At 42.5% G+C, this 13,865-nt stretch overlaps 2 protein-coding genes across 2 annotated transcripts; one reads left to right on the plus strand and one right to left on the minus strand.

Moving 5' to 3' along the window:
* Positions 1 to 29: 29 nt before the first annotated feature.
* On the minus strand, positions 30 to 7,233 carry NDUFS6 (NADH:ubiquinone oxidoreductase subunit S6). The gene is made up of 4 exons (XM_056332794.1): positions 7,051 to 7,233; positions 6,147 to 6,200; positions 2,101 to 2,223; positions 30 to 174 (listed from the first exon to the last, which is right to left on the minus strand). The coding sequence occupies exons 1-4, from the start codon at positions 7,195 to 7,197 to the stop codon at positions 109 to 111; spliced, it is 390 nt and encodes a 129-aa protein (XP_056188769.1). The 5' UTR covers positions 7,198 to 7,233; the 3' UTR covers positions 30 to 108.
* Positions 7,234 to 7,236: 3 nt separating this feature from the next.
* MRPL36 (mitochondrial ribosomal protein L36) lies at positions 7,237 to 8,232 on the plus strand. Its single transcript, XM_056332795.1, has 2 exons — positions 7,237 to 7,354; positions 7,464 to 8,232. Exon 2 carries the CDS (start codon positions 7,474 to 7,476, stop codon positions 7,798 to 7,800), a length of 327 nt encoding a protein of 108 aa, XP_056188770.1. The 5' UTR covers positions 7,237 to 7,354; positions 7,464 to 7,473; the 3' UTR covers positions 7,801 to 8,232.
* Positions 8,233 to 13,865: the final 5,633 nt, after the last annotated feature.

Raw genomic sequence — 13,865 nt, forward strand, 5'->3', positions numbered from 1 at the left:
CATAGTTAATAACACCACAAATGCTAATCTTTGATTTCTAAATATATTGTTTATTTATAGTTAAACATTAATATCTGAACAGAAATCTGCAAGCATGCAGGGATAATCTCAGTGATGTTTTTGTTTAAACTGAAGTCCACAGTAGCCACATGTTCCAGTCTTTGTATCTTTGTCCTGGAAAAATATAAAAATACAAAAGCTGTTAGTTCCCCTTTATAAAACTTCTAGAAATTACAAATATTCTCTTGTATATTTATATGTGCCACTTTAAAAAACAGATCAGTATAGCTGAAGTACAAAGTTTAATCTTATTTGAAACACTGAAAATAAGAACAGCGATATGAGGTTCGTGCTTGACTTCTGTATCCGACACAGCTTCCTTTCTGCCAGCCTTTTAACTACCAGGCCTAATCACAACAACGTTAATTTTAAAGTCAGGTGGTGTCTCTTCAGCAGTAAAAGATCCTCTTAACCAAACTGGACATCTTAAGTCAGTTCAGTCATATCTTTCCAGTGTTCTGAAAAGATCATTTCATAATTAAGGTAATACAGAACAGGATTTGGCATTTCCAAGTTATATATAGACAGGAATTCTGGACAGTAGTATCAGCTGACAGAGTTAGTTGCAGGTAGAAGGAAACTTCAGTAGGATTCTGGGATGCTGAAAGAAAACATTTTGGAGAAAAGTAGCAGTTATTACTGTACAAAATGTTATTCTGCTCTCCAAAAGATACATTTATTTTGGAAAATTTAGAAGTATGACTGACTGCGAGCTGTTGTTACAGTACTTCCTAACACAACAAAACACAAAGACAGATAAACTCTCATGGATCTTCTGTTACTTAGCAACACAAATTTTTGGTCATGAAAAAGTAAACTCATGGCTCCCCTTCCTTAATACAGGATTAAAATTGAAAAATCCAGGCTACCCTCCACCCCCAAAAGCCTGAATTGAAATTGTTAGGGCTAGAGGAAACAAGCTGGTCTAACACCATTTTCTCTGTTTGCAGGCATTAGCTTTCAAGAGCTAAATCACAGACATTTGTAATTTGATTGTTAAACACAACAGAATCTCAAAATTCACAAAATCTAAAGCATTCTTCAAGAAGAGCATGGCACAGGTCAAACAAATCAACACAAATGCAACTAATCAGCAGTGTACTACAGAAGTTAATTTAAGACTGACAAACACAAGCTTCCCAAGTATTATGAACCAGAACCGCTGAGCGTTTGACTGAATAATATAAAATGAATGATTACTAAGTTCTTACGTTGTTCAAAAAAGTACTTGTGATTATAGCCAGGAGTCACAACACCACTGATACTGAAGGACACTAGCTGTCCCCCATCATTCTTTTGGATATTAAATAAATGCCAAAGTTTAGGTGAGCAAGCGTTTAGACACCTGCATCTCAGTCTCTCTGCCTGAGAACAGTGCCTAAGCAACAGGTCATCGTTGATTTCACTGAGGCTGTATGTCAGTAGCCTCAGTATTTTTACTCTCTAGAATAACAATACACTGGGAACTATCACTACTGTCAATAGGAGGATAAGACAACACTTAATCTTTGCTGATTTTCTGACCGTGATAGAAACATTCGATCTTCAAAATTACCAAGATTCGCAGAGACTGAAAGAGGGGTTGGTTGGTTTGTTTGGTTGGTTGGGTTGGGTTTTTTTCCTGTTCTTCCTTGAACTTGCAAGATTCAGAATAAACTGCATATTCCCAAGAATATTACAAATGTATCCTCAATCTACACAGTGGCATTTAAATAGTCAGACTGTCTCAAAACACAGCAAGCATGGGGTTTTTTTGTTCTCCAAGCACTGCTTGTTCATATTACTTCAGTTAATTTGTTTAAAAATTTTTTTTTGTCCTATCAAACAAATCAAGATTTAAAAAATAAATTTATGTAACTTCAAATTGAAGCCTTCTAACTCTTCCAATTAAAAAATTCTTAGTTTTATATTAGGCACCAAATAAAACAAGCTTCTCAAATGGTTTACTCCTTTTACTTTGTTAAACTAACATGCCAAAAAGTAGATAATATTACAAACAAGAATTTACAAAGCATGCTATACACAGAACAAAGTTATTACCAAGTTTATGTATACTTTAGGATGTCCCAAAGCTCCACCACCACCGTCGCATGATACCACTCTACTTTCAACTTCACTCACAGGCTGTTCTGCTATCAAATCAATTGCAAAGTTCTTGTTCACCTGTAGGAGAAAAAGAAAACTGTCAGATACCTTCCCCATTCAGACAGAAAGCAATTGTTATTTATCACCTCCCCAAGCAGTTCTACTACAACCATCCTGAGAAGTTCCTGCATAGGCTTTCTCCCACCTCCATCACCAACTCAGGCTGTGCTATAAGCCAGGTCAGCGAACTATGCATGTTAAACTCTGCATAAGTAATCTCCTTCCCCTCATACACAGGCCACATCAGTACTCAGGTTTACAACATGACCTAAGCAGATTCTGCAGAGCAGGAACAAGCAGCCAAGAACAGAAGATATTCAACTGATGTTGCCTCTGTATTGTGCTTCAGCAACTACATGATAAAATTGCAAGAGACTCACTGCTGATAAACTCAAACAATAGTGGGACAAGTAAGGTCAGGAGTGAGATAAAACCACTGCTGGTAATTTAGAGCCTCTCACCGTGTACCTTATCCTATCACTACACGGGAATCTCAGGAAAACATGAACATGGTGCATAACAGAAGTCAGAAAGGCAAACTGTTCAGCATTATAAAAAGCAAAATCTCTAAATGTCACTATGCTACTGTGTAAATCCCTCTTAGCACACTTACTGAATATGCACATCACTGATCAAGTAGGGCTTTTTCCTAGAGCACACCTGTGTGGCCCAGCAAACACATCCACCTCCAGACAGGCCTGCGACACAGCAGCTCACACCTCAGCAGGACCTACAGCACCCAGCCACAGCGCTTTCCTCCCTCATCCACACCAGCCTGTTCCAACCCACTCCAAGCCAGCACTGAGCAGACAACTACCCCTACCCCTCAGGTCAACGTGCTCCAGGAGAAGCCAGTTTTTTCAAAGGCGATGTTATACATACACAAATATAAAATTATATGCACACCCAAAGAAGGCACTATCTACTCCTCTGTGGATAAGGTTCATAAACATGCTGGTATTTGAATGAAGATAGGATTCTTAGGAAAAAGATACCTAAATGTCCATTAAATGAATCCTTAAGAACTACAATAGTATGTTTATATAGTTCTAGTGCACAACTTAGGATCTTTCACCAAGCCCTCAATTAAATCTCCCCAAACTTTGCATTTCAGTACAGCACTGGAAAAGTCAGTTTTGCCAACAACTGGATTTTCTTTACCGAAAGAAGATGATAGCCAAAGTTAACAAAAATTTAATTTTTGGTATTGAAGCAAACTGGCAACATCAAGAACCCTACTCCCTGAGGTCTGTGTCCTACAAGTCATATGTAATCTTTGACAACCTGCAAGGATTTTTATTGCTGCTTTTAATAATGCTCAAGATAGTGCGTCCTTCATTTCGTGCTAAAGCAGCAGGGAGTTAGCACCATGATGCACCTCTGCTTCAAGATCAGAAGTAGAACTCCACTCCTCCCAACATTTCTTAACAATAAAGGTATTTGTGGGGAGAGGGGAGAAGCAAGAACCTCTCATTCACTGTACAGCTAGGCCTTGTCTGTGGCTCAGACTACTAAACAAGAAAGTCTATGAACTCACAGGGAATACATGCCAGAAGCAAACAGACTGAGAAAAACTAGGAGGAAAAAACCAAGTCGTTTCAAGTTACATCATGTCCCTTCAAATAAAGCACAGTGGTGTTAGTGGGAAGAGGCCATTTCCCTCAGCACATGCAAATGCTCCTTGCCCAATGCACATTCAACGAGCAGGTTTTATCCTGGCCATAGTGCCAATTTGAGAGTCCCATTGCTGCTTCTTTCCACCTACTTGCCTGTGCCAGTACATGGCCTGGGAGACCAAGAGAGAAAACCAAACTTGGAACTGACACAGATCCAAAGATCCAGAGAGAAGGAGGAGACTGTATTTAACCAGACCAGCTCTGAGGTCAGTTCTCCTCACAGCTACAGCTGCTGCACCAGCCCAACAGAAAGGGTAAAGCCAAAGCAGGAATGGCGGTGTTTAATTAGGTCGTGTGGTACCTTAGGGATTGTACAAGGGCAACATGAGCCTAGTCAGACTGCAGCAGATGCAGTTTAACAGTTGCCATGCTCAGTTTTCTGACAGCTACTTGCTTTAGGCCCTTACCAGAGCAGTAATCCCCTGGTTCTGCACAACCAATGCAGAGAACAATGATTTTAGCGAAAACACATGGATTTCATTAATGATTAAGCTGGCAAAACTGAGGGAACAATAGCCACATACTCTGGGCTGTGACCCTGGGCCTGGCCACTGCCCAGAGGGGCAATACACAGCACCCAGGCACAGGCTCAGACATCCTCCCTGAGGGCACTGCATACAGCAGCTGTGTCACCAGACAAGAAAGCTGCCACAGCTGGACCGGGCTAATCACAAGCCAGACCTGACCACCCGTAACACTCTGAAGGCAAAGAGAAGAGGTAACCAAGGAAGTACAGTCACCAACTTCACAGGCTAGCTTTAGCTTCAGAAACAAGACAACATTCAGACTACGGACACAGCTGAAATACCAGCAGCTGAAACACACTGGGGGATAATGGTGAAACCCCTACAGACAGATCTCATTAATAAGAACCGATGAGGATTGTTTTAGTATTTAACAAGAAATTTTGTTCCGATTTCACATTAAAACCTAATACTAAATCTTACTCGGCAGACTTAAAGCTTGTCTTTTGCTGGAGGAGGAGGAGGAACTGGGCCAAAATGAAAACCCTAGTGTTCCTCACCACAGACAGTCTGAAATCAGCTGCTGGCAAAGACACATCAGAGGAACCAGTACCCTATGGAGAATTAGGCTTAAGAAGCATTTCCTACAAAGTTACAGAACTAGCACAGAAGCAGACATTGCATTAGAGAGAGACATACTTTGTCACTCTCCTCCCAGAAGTAAACTACTTCATCATTTTAAGTAACATTTTCATTTAACTATTTCCCATGTAGAATCCCCACTTTTGCCACAAAGCACAAGTTAAATTGTACCCATGACACAACAAGATAAACTCAGTATAAAACCTCAGAAATCAGCATAATTAATTCAGGTTAATTTAGGAGGGGAATAATTATACGCAACTGCATTAAAAATCTACCACACCTGATATTTAATTACTCTACTATACATTCACACTTAGACACTAATCAGCTGTCTGGGCATCGAGGAATACAATTTACTGAAACAAATTTCTCTCCCAAAAGCCAGCAGATCCTTCACGGAGCTGTGATGTTTGATCCTTAAAGAACTCAGTGCTAAAGGACTTAAAGTTTCACATACCCATGCTATTGATAAGCAGCAGCGACAGGCCCACAAGATAATTTCACAGTGGCTATTATTATACATTTGCTGATATTACTAGACTTTGAAGCTTCGTTATTATACTCTAAATCTTAGTTTTGTTACATCACTATTTCAGCAAATGCTTCCTAGACTCTGGAAAGTCTCAAAAACATGTTTTTTAGTGGCCTCAAAAACTCAGTTTGGGTAAAGATCAAAATTTTAACTATGCAGAAGCAAATTAAGCTTCAGACACACAATTCAGCAGAGCATTTAATTATGTGATTTTTCTGAACACAAAGGGCACCTAAAACATGCTTAAAGTTTCCTTAAAACAAAAAAATGGTCCAAGTTTAAGATGCTCACGTGCCTACAGCTTTCACAGCCTAAATGTAAGCACTTAACAGATATAGGGCAACTCTTGAATTTTTCAGATTTGCCAAAAGTAGGGACGTATACAAAAGCTACTACAAGCTGTCTTAAAAGAAGACTTTTCACCACAGTGGAAAAAAAAAAAAACCACCAAAAACCAAACTACAGAACAGTTTGGTTTTGGAAAGATTTTTTTATTTGGTTGGTTTTGGGTGATTTATCAGTTGTTTTTTCTTAAATCCTAATCAAGTTGAGGACATCAATATCAGGTATAAAAAACCACCACAAACCATCCCCTCTCCCATGAGTAATAGTAGAAGGGCTTACCTCCTTTTGTCGTCCAACAAATCTTACTCTTCTATAATCTTTTTCTTCATATACCTGAAGAATAAAATAACTTGATCTTATTTAAAAAGCAATAACCATAAATAAAGAACACAGAGGCTTGCAGCCCTGTCAAGACTAAATAGCTTAAATGGTTTCAACCTCAGTTTCAACTATTGACATCATCTTACAAATGTGTAGTGCATAGAAAAAGCAGTTTCCATTTCTCTCACACAGGAAAATATATTTTAGGTAGGAAAGCAGAAAAGAAAAGGGTGGTGGTGTTTAAAGCCAGTAAACAGGAGCTTTATCTCTGATCATAGAGACAAACAGAAAATCTATTACTTGTAATGTTGTTCTTTGATCCCACACTGCCATCTGGAAGGTGAGCTAAACCCGGAAAGTCAAGTTTCGTATTTATTTATGTCTGAGTTAAGCAATCACAGTGAGAACCTTCCGACATTAGCTCCACCAGCTGTGCCTCTTTCACATCTCCACAAGGTACCGCACAAGTCTCCCTTGTTTGCATGCTCAGTTTTTACACTAAAGAACAGATAAAATGGAGTTACGGGGCACTGACACTATCGTACCTCCCCTCTGTCACCTCCTCAGCTACATCAAACGTTACATTCAGACCACAACACTCGGTAACGGCTAATGACCCTGTTTCTAATCAACTTTTTCTTTTTTTGAAACCACACGTACCTTTTACCGAGATATCATCCGACAGCTTGAATTTCCACAGCACGTACTACGTGAACGAGCACAGCAGCGGTGCTGCTATCGGCCCCAGGCCCATACTCCCTCAGGCGCCGGCCCGGCGGCAGGCCCAGCCCGGACGCGCCCGCCCTCCCCGGCAGCGGAAGGGTAGCACCGACCCCCGACCGCCCCAGCCCCACACGCTCACCTGCCCCGTGTGCGTCACCAGCTCGCCGGTACCGGAGACCTGCACACCGTAGGGGCGAACAGAGGCAGCAACCACCGTCACCGGGCGGGACGGCAGCAAGCGGCTCAGCGGCAGTAGGCGGCAGAAGGTCGCACCGGGCGCCGCCATCTTGGACCGGCCACGTGACCCCCGCTGGGCGGGCGCAGGCGCACCCCTAGCCCCGCCCCCGCTGCCCCCCGCTCTTCCGCCGGGCCGCGGGCTGCGCGCACGCGCGGGGCTGGCCGCGAGGGTGACCGGCGGGCTGCGGGCCGCGGTGGGGGTGCTGGTCAGTGCCCGGCGCTTTCCGTTAGGGGCTGGGGGCGGTCGGTGGCGGGGAGGGGGGGAAGCAGGAGGAGAGCGGGACGGGTGTCCTCATCGGTGCGCTGTCCCCACAGGGCGCGGAGCATGCTGTCTCTCCTGGCCGGGGCCTCCGGGCCACTCCGCTCGCTGGGCCGCTCGTCGTTCTGTTCCCTGGCGCCGTGGTGGCGGGCGGCGGCGGCGGCGCTCTCCGCGCCGGTGAGCCGGGCCCAGCCGCTGTGGTGCGGAGCGGCCGCCCCCCGCGCCCTGCTGGCCGTCCCGCCGCCGCCCGGGCTGCTGCCGCCGCTCTGCGCGGGGCTGAAGACGAAAACCTCGTTGAAGAGGCGCTGCAAGGACTGCTTCATCGTCCGGCGGCGCGGCCGGCTGTACGTCTGCTGCAAGAGCAACCCCCGGCACAAGCAGCGGAAGCTCTAGCCCGGGCCGGGGGCGCCGCTGCGGGACCCGAGGGGAGAGAGCTGTTCGGTGTTCGCCTGTCGGGCCTGGAGGCCTGCTTTTTTCGTCCTTGCCACTGGGACCGCTCCCTCTTCCCTGGCAGCCCCGTGACTTCCGAGAGCTGAGTGCTGGGGACGCAAAGCGGTGCAGGTGACAAGTGTTTCAACGAAACACCATCGTAGGGCAAGTTTAGTTCTTGCCGGCCCTTGCTGTAACTTCAGACAAGTTCTTCATGCTGAGAACTGGAATGGGAAGCTGCAGCTTTCAGGACCTCTTTGTCAGTCATAAAGCCTTACTTAAAAACACCTCACTGTTAAGTTAGTAAGGGGAAAGCTGAATCACTGGACTCTTGAGATGCGTTTGTATTTGTTTAAAGCAAAATGAAAATAAACACTGATGTTCATTATTACAATATATGATGAATCTTTCTTAAAAATGACCCTGGATGTTGAAAGCTGTGATAACAAAAGCAATGGTTTCAAACTTGGGTGGGCGCTTAGGTAGCAAATAATATTCAATATGTTACATTGAAAGATACTGTGCTAGCTTTTGGCTTGGTTCACAGGTGAGGTGAAAATTTCTTTTGAGTTGCAGCAGACCTAATCCCATGTAGCTTCAGTAATTTCAATGTAAATGGCCCTTGCTGCTTATCACAGTTGGGTTTGGGGGGAGATGGCGGTATTTTAGCATATCTTATCAACACTTTTTTAAGTTTTAGTGTCTAAAGTAATTGTTTAATGATATATTGACCGTTTTCAGTGTATTTGGAAGTGTTCTCAGTCTCATCTTCCTTTGGAGAAGTCCTCTCTGATGTTTCTGGTGTACCTACTTTTCTACGGTTTCCCAAACCTTAACCCAAATAAAAAGGCAGTACCTAGGAGTTGTTGCTTTTTGGGTGGAGTTTGTAAGCTATTTTGTGTAGGCGTCTATAGCAAAGAAGATAATAGTAATTTCAGATTCTAGCTAATTTGCCTTAAGTTTCTGCAAAGCTTTAGGCTTACTCGCATAAATCCATGAGGTTTTAGAATTATCTTTTCCTCCCTTCCTGTTTCCCCCCCCCCCCCTTTTTTTTTCAAATACAGCTTTTCCTGTGCCCTTTGAAACAACTCTCTCCCAAAGAGGGGTATGGAAAATGGATTGGAACAGTTATTGCCTCAGAGGGCACGTAGTCAGGTATACTGTTGAATGCAAACTAGCGGAGTGGTACCGGTGGGTTACAATTAGACAGCCAAATTTGTTACAATCCCCAAAGGTGTTCCTCGTGCTTCTGAATGTGGCTGTGCTTGAGGCAGGAGTGTTTGATCTTCCTAAGAACTAAGTTCTCAACAGAAGGTACCAAACTAAGCTTTCAGATGGCCATGAAGTTACTGCTACAAGTTTGCCGGAGTGTGTCCCTTGTTTAGAAGAGGTTGAACAGGTTGAGCACTGTGTTTTGACACCAGGTAGTGTGATGTCTTGAACTTTTCTGCCCGGTGATAATCCCACAACTTCAAAATTGCAGTAACTTTTACAATTACATCTGTTTTTTACTAGGTGCTTGGTGGACAATGAGAAACTGAGGCTGGGAAGTTGTGGGTAAGCAATGCAGAGGCAATAGTTATCGATTAGTTCCCATGCGTTGGGCATGTGTTGTCTTTGCACCCATCTAGTCACCTAAATGTGGGTTTAGAGAGAGGAGCAGGTTAGTTAACATACACATCCATCGTAGGGGGACTTAGAACAAGTTCATGGCAGTGAAGGTGGAGAGAAGTGGCTAGCTTCATCTGAAGACAGACTGATTCAAAATGTAAAAACCTCTTCAAAACCAAAGAACCTGGAAATAGTGGAAAACGCTGTTCCTGGTTTGAAGGAAACTTTCAAAAGGTTTGATTGAATTTTAGGCACTCATGAATAAGAACAGCTACTTTCTAAATACCTATAGGTTGTGATTATAAATAAAATGTAAGCCGAGAAATTTCTTGGAAAAGTTTTACACCTTTAACGTGCTTTGCCAGTTAAGCAGCCTAAGCAACTGTAGATTTGAAAAGCTCTGATTCTCAAAGAAGAGTTCAAGGTACACATTTCTAGGTGCGCGCTGTGTGTTTTGTTCCAGCAGAAGAAAAGGCCTATATGCTGTGAACCCCTGTGATACCTTGTGAGCATAGATATTAGTACACCTTTAAGGTAAACAGTGTATGTCCAGAAAACCCAGTGATTTCCAGGCTCATCCACTTTCCTGGAGGGTGATGAGGACTGAGCAAGGAATGAGTTTGCCATCAGATGAAGTGAGGGTCTGCAGCATGTGTTTGGATTTTTTTAGGAAAGGTAATTGGCAGCTGGTCTTACTGCCTCCCAAAAGGTTCATCCTGTCCCTTTCTGTCAGAAAAAAAGGCAACTTCCTGGTACAAGACAAATTGTGCTGGTGGGCCACTGAGGTTTTCAAACCAGGACTCCCTTGCAAAGAGCAACATCAGATAGCGAATAGACCTGCAAGTATGGATTGTCAGGGCTAGGAGCAGCAATCGTCTCTGGCCAGACTTTTTGAATGCAATAGTGTGTGGGACTCGGGGACAGATTTACTCATGCCAGGCTAGTGTCTATTCAATAGTCTACACCCAACAATAGGGAGTGATATTTAGGGATAGGATTACTCCACAGCACAGAGGGGCACAAATTGCTATTTTTTCATCTCACCGTTAGCCTAAGACTTAAGTTTTTATACAGTGCTGACTCAGCAGCCTATTTCAACAGCTTATAATTAGGAAAAATTGTTTCACAATTAAAGCCATTTAATTTAGTGCTGCTAGTCAGAAGCTTGAGATGTGGAGTAATTTAAATTCAGATGTTCAATATGGCTGTAAATTATTTATGTGTCACCATCTGAACGGTCAGTTTTGTGAAACCTGGGCTGGAGCGTTCAAAGAATGGTGCATTCACGGCCATCACCAAAACAACATATTTGGTTGTGCTAATATCCTTGGAAAGAGGATTACAGGATTAGAAACTAGAAGGCTCTGAACTGTAATTGTACTTTGCCATTGTCTTGCTGTATAATCTTGGAAAAAGTAATTTTGCCTTTGTCTCAGTTTTTCCATGTTAGGCAGGAGTACTGAATCTCATGCTTCAAAGTATCTTTTTTTAGTTGATGTCCACAAAATGTTACAGAAGTGTTCTGAAAAGATATCAGATTCCATAGCTTTCTGTAATTTGTATGACATGAAGGTGACTAGAACTGGTGTATCACACATGTTTATTTTAGGTTTGTTTGCAACAGCTACAAAATGAGAAGCTGAAACAGTGTCAGACAGTAGCCTAGCAGGTACTAGCTAAGGGTTCTGTCTTTGTGGGCTTTCTGAATGTTGTGCTGCTTAAACAGTTGTTTTCAAAGGATAGTGTTACACAACTGCTACTTAAGCTACCTGGGCCAAAAATGTAGTCCTGGAATACTAAAAATGCCAATCTGTATTAGTTCCATAATTGTATGCATTTATGCATTTCTTTTTTACCCCCCTGCCTCCCCATGTTCTGTGAGCAAAAGATGAAAGGGAGGGGAATGGTAAGGAGGGCACAGCTAGAGCGCAAAATGGTTTTTTGGGGGAAATAGGACCCAATGACATAGGAAGAAAAATCATACACTGAAAACTGAAACAAGGCGCAGGCTCCAATTACATTTTCAGCACCTGGTTTCCTGCTGGTTTTGTGTCTAGGTTACCCCTTCCAGAATTTCTTTATTCTTCTTTAAATCCCCACAGTGGAGCAGAAGTGTGACAACTGATGGCTCCTGTGACTGTCTCCGTCAATTGTACTGTTATGAGAATCATTTGCAGCTGTGAGTGACTGAACTTGCTTAACTGTTCAGAACTGTTCTAGGGAATGAGACTGTCAAATTCTTGATACGCAACAGGTAGATGTATTTAGGTCAACTGGAGGATAAATCTTAGAGCTCATGTATATTGATGACTGTCAGACTTTGTGGTTGTGTGTATCAGAATTACAGTATTGGTTGCTGAATTCAGGACAATAGCTCTGCAATAATGACAGGTGAGGGAGAAGTCTTTGGGAACTGTAATACTAGGGGAGCTGTGTCTGCTCGGATCAAGGCGGTACACACTGAGGTTAGCTGACTGACAAAATGACTTTTCTGGATTCTGACACCACCAAAGTCACTTTCTCAGACTCAGTTAACATAGTAATTTTTTGGTTCTGTAGACACCATGTTGCTTTTCCAATTATTGTATCATACCATTTACATAAGAAGGAAAAAAAAAAAAGGCACAAGGAAGAACAAACCTTAAGAGCAATTGCTAATCCTTTGCAAAGTGTTAACAATTGGAAGCCTTCCTTTATTTGCAGAGGTGAAGTAGGTGACTCTTCTCTAATATCCATGAGTCTAAGACTAGGCAAAGGAAAATGAAAAATTGGAAGTATTATTTTTCAAGAAAAATAAAACAAGAACATAAATACTCTTAAACAAGGAAAAAGAAAGTGAGAAGCAGGCTACTTTCTCTTCTTTGTTTAACAGTGCAAATGGACAGAACATGCTGTTGCAGGCACTGGTTAGAATACCTTCTCTGTAATGCCAAGGTCTTTTTGGGGTTTCAGGAAGATCCATGTACCTGACATTAGAGAGGTTTCGTTACCAAAGCTAGTTTACGTGTATCTGTAGTATCACCATGTTCTAAAGTTCTGATTCAATAAGGGTGGACATACCCTGATATACACTGCTGAAGACTATCAAGTGACTTTTAAGATACAAATTAGGGATACAGTACTCCCATTCGGTTTAATAAGGCTGATTATACATGTAAATACTTGAATTCATTCCAGTGCAGCTCATCAGATTAACTTGGAATCTGTACCAGTAGCTTAAACGGAAGGAGTGTGTGTGTGTGTGCGTGTGCTGAACATGTTAGTTCCAGAGACTGAGAAGGGACTGGGTTCTTTCCCACTAGCTGGGACAGTTTAACTCACTACACCCACGAGGGGTCATGCCCTCACCTGTCTGGTCTCCTGTGCTCTCCAGAACTGAATTTGCCTTCCTGTAGGAATAGCTGAACTGCCCATGAAGCTGTTATTGAACTGTCACACATTGCAGCCCAGTTTATTTAGGTAAGTGGTGGTGCTTTAGTTCTATACCTCTGGGAGATAAACTGCAGCAGTTCCGTTATTGCTCCGTATCCCACTCATAGTGGAGGCAGCAATCTTTATAAGAGCTTCATCATTCTTGAAGACATCGAATCTGATCTAAAAATGATGAAAGTGGGTACGAGGAGAATATTGGCACCCAAGATAAAGCTGTCACTTGCTGGAGTTATCCACCTGCCTTCAGAAATGGAAAATTCACCATTTCACCTAGAAGCTTGTGCATCAGACTTCAAAATATGTTGTCTGTAAATGTGAATACAGTGTTGAAAGAGCAGTATTTTTCAAGAAGCCCCCTGCTTTTACGTATCACATTGTGCAAAAAGGAAAAAAAAGTGAACTTTGTGAAGCTGTTTCATCTAAAAATACATTGATTCCATTTAGCAATTGTAAGTAAGCAAAGAAACAGGCAAGGAATAATGTAAGCCTCTCAGCTGTATGTGATTGGTGCCTAAATGAGGAAAAGGCTGGGAACAAGCAGTCTTGAAGTCTATACAGTTTAAAAAGAGACTCATCACTACCAAGTAAACTAGGAAGCTACTCTTTATAAAAATCAGTGACTGAAATATCTAAAATAGGTCACTTTCATAGGGAGTTCAGGCTGTTGATAAGAACCATTGCATGTAGATTGTGAAGCCAGGTACCTTGCCTTTGCTTTGAATGCTTATCTTGCTATTAAATAACAAGTTGGTTTTATGAAACTTGTTGGTTGTTCATCCTGATCACCAATAGCATAATCACAAAAAAGGGAACTTAATGTATTTAGGTGAATGACAATGCAGTAAATATGAAATTGTAACCTGGGGCTGAATCTGAAAGCTGAAGAATTCTGTCCTCTCAGGGAGAGGTAAAGGCATGAAGCCTGAAACAGGGCTGCAGCCAGAGACCGTGTAGTGGATAGACGAGCAGCAAGTCATGCAACTATA

Source organism: Falco biarmicus, chromosome 3 (genome assembly GCF_023638135.1).
Source record: "Falco biarmicus isolate bFalBia1 chromosome 3, bFalBia1.pri, whole genome shotgun sequence".
Lineage (NCBI taxonomy): Eukaryota > Metazoa > Chordata > Aves > Falconiformes > Falconidae > Falco > Falco biarmicus.